Consider the following 6,489-nt stretch of genomic DNA (forward strand, 5'->3'; position numbering starts at 1 on the left):
GCTATTTTTAAGTGTTGTTTTAGGACAATGTTTCAAAACAAGTCTATGCGGATTGCGGGTGTCTTGTTACTCTAGCATTGACCTCAACAGCTGACGTGAAAAGATATCTATGGTTACGCACAAATTTACAAGCCTCGATAATGTACGAGTACATACATGGTACATTTAGCAGATTATGTTTTCTAAATAGCGTTTTGCAAGAGTGCCACGGCCCTACACCTACTATTGCACGTAAACATTTTTTTTTGGCAACAAAAACTCGCTGAACATAATATGAACAATTACCCCATATTAGTAGTCCATAGCGTAAAACTGATGCAACGTATCCATGATAGGCCATAAGGGATAGCTTGTGTGACCCTATTCTTCTTAACCTATTAAGTACGTAGACAAAACGATTAATTTTGTTACAAACTTTGTCAATTAGACTAGTGTAGGTGAGATATTTATCAATATGTATTCCCAAAAAAATTACCTTATCAATTTCATTTATAACTGTATTATTATATTTTATATTTAATTGCATTTGTTGACGTCCTTTTACATTAAACTGTATATAATTTGTCTTTGATAAATTAACATTTAAATTATTCATGTTTTCATTCATTCATTCATTCAAGCCATTTGATTATTTTATCCAACGTCATATTTATTTCTAATTCATACTCGTTATTATGCTCAATATATTTGCCATGTTTAATGTGAGACGATATAACAATTACTATGTCATCAGCAAACATTAGGGATCGATAATTAGTCACTTTAGGAAAGTCATTTACATAAAGTAAAAACAAAAGTGGCCCCAATACACTTCCCTGGGGAACTCCACGATTATTATAGAGGCAGTTTGAATGATAAGTAGTGACTGTATTTGTATTATCAAGAAAATTTTGTTGGGTACACTGCTCCCTACCCTGAACATACGACTTGAACCATAGTAATGATGTTCCCCTGCTTCCATATCTTTCCATCTTACTTAGCAATATGTCATGGTCATCACAGTCAAATGCTTTTGACATGTCAATAAAAAGCGCAGTGGCACGTCTTCCGCTGTCCAAGTTATAAATAATAGATTCAATTAAATTAAATATAGCCAGTGTAGTAGATTTCCCTTCTGAAAACCATATTGATCTGTGGAAATTATTTTATACGGGTCACAATAACAAACGAACCTTAGATACATACATTTTTCAAATATTTTTGCTAGTATTGTAATCAGAGTTATGGGTCTATTATTAGACATTTCAGTTTTTTCACCTTTTTTATATAGTGGTCTTATTATTGATAGTTTTAAAATACTTGGATAAATGCTTTTTTCAAAAGAAATGTTAATAAGATGCGTTAAAATTGAAGCTAATTCATCTTTACAGGCCTTAAAAATCTTAGTCGGAATTTCATCATATTCGCAAGTATTTGAAGTTTTTAATGATTGGATAATTTTTTTTTGAGTTCTTCTGTATCAAAATTATTTAAATAAAATGAATTGAGCATAGGTTTTATATGTTTACAAGCATTCAATGTATTTATCTTATGGTAAGGTATGTCGGATTCTAAATTAGAATATAACTTATTGAACTCAGTAGCCATTTCCAAGGGATCAGTTACTGTTCTATTATCTATTTTTAATTTCTCTATATTATGGGTGGGAGGTCCGTTGCTATTCTCTTCTTTAATAACTGTCCATGAAGCTCGAGCAGCATTTTTACGATTTTTAATATAATTCATGGATCGAGTTTTTTGAGCATGGTAAATACATTTCCATAAAATTCTAGAGTAGTTGAGATATTTTATTTTATTTTTTTTACATTTTGTTCTGTAGTATCTGAAACGTAGACATCATAAGCATTCTGTGATTTTAAGGAGGCGTTTACGAATCCGACAAAAATAAGATAATTTTCGGTAGAGTTTGTGATGAAATGAAACTAACAAAACTAAAAATTGCCATAAATAGATTACTTCTTTATCTCCAATTAGCGGGAAATTTTTGCTTTGAAATTTTGATATTTTATGTCGTAAAAACGATTATCCGTTACCTCTTCACACAAAATTGACGAAATGGGGCTTCATTCAGGATCAGTTTTCTGCTACTACTTACATAATTTTGTCTCTTAATTATGGTATTAAGGGTTATTTTATTTTGTCACTCCGTACGCATTGCACAGAAAGATCTATCGAAACAACGTCAGTCCGCGCTCGGCCGCCGTCATGGATAGACACTGTGTCAGTTGTAAGCAGTAGCTCGTACTCGAAAAGATCGCTGTACGAATATGAATATTTTGTATAAGCTATACAATACTGTCTTTGATACTTTACATATTTTGTAAGCAGTCAGATTTTCTAAAAATTATATTTCTTATTTTTTGGAGAATTAGTGATTTTTAAGTTCATCCCTAAATATAAGGTCTATATTAAGTCGACATCGGGTTAAAATCGAAATCCAAGATGGCGCCTATGAAATTTACCAACTTCTCTTCATAGGTGTCATTTTCATGGTTTTCGGGGTCAACAATAACGAATATCGGGTCAAAATCGAAATCCAAGATGGCGCCCATCAAATTTACCAACTTCTCTTCATGGGTGTCATTTTCATGGTTTTCGGGGTCAACAATAACGAATATCGGGTCAAAATTCAATTCCAAGATGGCGCCTATGAAATTTACCAACTTCTCTTCATGGGTGTCATTTTCATGGTTTTCGGGGTCAAGAATAACGAATATCGGGTCAAAATCTAAATCCAAGATGGCGCCTATGAAATTTCCAAACTTCTCTTCATGTGTGTCATTTTTATGGTTTTCGGGGTCAACAATAACGAATATCGGGTCAAAATCGAAATCCAAGATGGCGCCCATGAAATTTACCAACTTCTCTTCATGGGTGTCATTTTCATGGTTTTCGGGGTCAACAATAACGAATATCGGGTCAAAATTCAATTCCAAGATGGCGCCTATGAAATTTACCAACTTCTCTTCATGGGTGTCATTTTCATGGTTTTCGGGGTCAAGAATAACGAATATCGGGTCAAAATCGAAATCCAAGATGGCGCCTATGAAATTTACCAACTTCTCTTCATGGGTGTCATTTTCATGGTTTTTGGGGTCAAGAATAACGAATATCGGGTCAAAATCGAAATCCAAGATGGCGCCTATGAAACTTACCAACTTCTCTTCATGGGTGTCATTTTCATGGTTTTCGGGGTCAACAATAACGAATATTGGGTCAAAATCGAAATCCAAGATGGCGCCTATGAAATTTACCAACTTCTCTTCATGGGTGTCATTTTCATGGTTTTCGGGGTCAAGAATAACGAATATCGGGTCAAAATCGAAATTCAAGATGGCACCTATAAAATTTACTAACTTCTCTTCATGGGTGTCGTTTTCATGGTTTTCGGGGTCAACAATAACGAATATCGGGTCAAAATCCAAATCCATGATGGCGCCTATGAAATCTACAAAATTTTCTTCATTGGTGTCATTTACATCGTCAAAATTAGAATTCATTCATGAACTTAAATTTTATTTTAAAAGGCCTGTCTAACAATATTTAATAATATTTAATAACAATAACATGCTAAATTAATTCTTCATTCCCGAAATAAATAAATATTTACGTTTCGACTTTTCACCCACAATATTCACAAAACACATTCCGTTACCAATCTAATTAAAAAATCTCAAAATTTTATTTTGGAAGACCTATCTAATGATACCCTACATGCAAAAAAAATTTTCATCCTCTTTTTAACCACAAGAAGCTCTACCCTTCTTATCAATTATTACCACCATATTATGTCAAGAAGAGTTATTTCAATAGATATTGTAATCATAAGGTCTAAGCTATTACATAAATGTAACGTATATCTTCCTTAATCCCGCTTTATTTTCAAAAGACCAAAGGAAATGTCATGTATCAAACCTGAATCTAACTTTCAAAGACCTATCCAACGATACCCCACAAGGTTAGTCTCCAGTATTTTTTTCAACTCCACTTGTAGGGGAGGTGTCCTTAGGGAGGAGGCTACGTCCAAAGCACCAGACAACACAAGAAATGGCGTGCGTACAAAGTACACATGTCAGAATTGAAACTTATTTGTGAAAACCAATTTTTAAATCTCGTTTATATTAATAATTATGCTAATCTGTTCTCTAAACCAATTTATTTTTCTCAATATTAGAAATTATTAGATGTTTTACTAATTATTATTACTCATGAAATCTGCACAATACAAAGCTAGTAGGGAATATGTTCTACTTACTCGCGGCCGCGCGCTAAACCTACATGATACAATGCTAGTAGTGTTGTGAATTTGTTTTACTTCATAGCGGTAACGTCTGCTTCATACTACATTCGCATTTTCTCACTCTATCTCAATCAGATTCAATCTCCCTCCCCTCTTCTTGGATAAAAACGTCCTTCATTTTCGTGACACTTTATTCCGTTTCATCCGTAAAAATTTTACTCTCATGCGGGCAAAGAAGTTTCACCTCAAAAATGATCCCAAATTCGTTCTCTGTACCCTCGAGAACCTCGAATACGATATCTATATTGTTGAAAACATAATTTTGCGCGGCGGCCATCTTGTATTTCAAAAGTGATCCCAAAATCGTTATCTGCACCCTCGATAACCTCGTATACGATACCCATATTGCTGAAATCATAATTTTGCGCGGCGGCCATATTGGATTTCAAAAATGATCCCAAAATCGTTCTCTGCACCCTCGATAACCTTGGATACGATACCCATATTGCTGAAATCATAATTTTTCATGGCGGCCATCTTGGATTTAAAAAAAACTGCGTTTACTGAACACGACGTTATGCGACGGAACTGCCATCTAAAGTTTCAATATTTAACTACTAAATGAATACACCAACCAATTATCAAAAATACATATGTATTAAAAAAACAAAATTCAAACTTGCTAAAGTATCAAATTCATTTGATTCCCGCTATTAGCTTTAAGTACGTGTATGTGTTTGAGCGGTGTCAGTGTAGTGGTGCGATTCGATACCTCTCTGTTTTGAGAACGCGTCCTTAAATTGCATGATTCAAAGGTTACTAGTAGTTTTAAGATCTCTTTTTCTACTAACATACTATGGATGATAAGCACTTATTTGCAATACTTTATTTTATATAAACACATTAACGAATTGCTAAAAACTTCGATAATCATAAATGTTAACAATCTTGTTATGTCTACTACTCGGTTAAATCGAGTTAGTTAGTCTTTTTTGGGCGATGTAAGAATATGCTTTTACAACATGATCCCAAAAAATTCAAAAGAATTGTTAAAAAACAAATTTATGGGGTTAACGTTTACTATAACAAACACAAACTGGGAATGAGCGAACGCTATCATACTATTTTAATTATAAATTGTATTATACGAGACGGCATATTATGATATTGTATACGAAATTTAAAAAAAAACCCGCTGAATTTCTTGCGCCCATTCTTGAATTATGAATTTGAATATTTTCAGGATGCTAACGATGACTCGGCGCATTTTTATCGCACAATCCGCACTTCAGTACTACACCTTAAACAAATGGACGTTTGTCGACAATAACCATCTTGAACTGCGTTCCGTTATCAAAGATTGTGACGTAGAAGATTTCTTCTATGGTTTCGATCTGATCAAACTATATGAGTATTTGGAAGACAATATTCTGGGTGTAAAGAAGTTTCTGTTTAAAGAAAAATTGGAAGACTTGCCGAAAGCTAAAGCGCGAAGAATGAGGTAAGCACTTAAACACATACATTCTTAGACAGGTTTTTTTGAAGTGAAAATTTCTTTAGCATCGTTCTGATTTGATAGACGATGAAACGAAAAAGCGATAGTAAAAACAAACACACGAATAAATTCATAAGATTGGACGTGGGAGAAAATGAATGAAATGAAAGAAAGCATAGTGTTTTGTTACCAGGCAATCATAGTTGAAGTAGTGATTTTCTTATGTATGACGCTAGTACCTTAATATATACTAACGTCATGTGAACGACGTATTACTACATAGACACCAGGAGAACATAAATATGGTAATGGTGATAGTAATGTCTTTCATAGAGGCTGAAATCATGTGACAGCCTGGCAACATGTACCAGGACTTCATATTATGCAGTTGAGGTTTATGCACAATGCTCATCTTTAATTTACTATACAGGTGCTGACCCGGCAAACGTTGCTTTGCCATAATATAAATTAAGTACAGCGGGTACTTAATTTAAATTGTAAGAATACCTATGTAATTAAATGTCATTGACTGAATTATTTTTATACAGGGTTATTGACAGTTCGACGTTTTCCTGTTAAGAGGTGATAGGGGTGATTGTTTGCGATAATTTTAACACCCATATATGCATTATGCAAAAGTGACACACCTTAGCAGAAATCAGGCTTTTTAGCGTTTTTCAAACTATTATTGCTTTAAAACGACTTTACTCACGTTTTGTCGGAGTTGGTACCGACTACGGTAAACAGCATAAGC

The 6,489-nt window shown here is 33.8% G+C and overlaps 1 protein-coding gene across 1 annotated transcript in view; it reads left to right on the top strand.

The window, feature by feature from the left end:
- Positions 1 to 6,489, top strand: part of LOC126964421 (putative fatty acyl-CoA reductase CG5065) — a 43,172-nt gene that overhangs the window by 35,672 nt on the left and 1,011 nt on the right. The window contains exon 13 of the mRNA XM_050807520.1: positions 5,484 to 5,741. Within this exon, the coding sequence (XP_050663477.1) occupies positions 5,484 to 5,741 (258 nt within the window). The remainder of the gene's footprint in view (positions 1 to 5,483; positions 5,742 to 6,489) is intronic.

Source organism: Leptidea sinapis, chromosome 5, assembly GCF_905404315.1.
Source record: "Leptidea sinapis chromosome 5, ilLepSina1.1, whole genome shotgun sequence".
NCBI lineage: Eukaryota > Metazoa > Arthropoda > Insecta > Lepidoptera > Pieridae > Leptidea > Leptidea sinapis.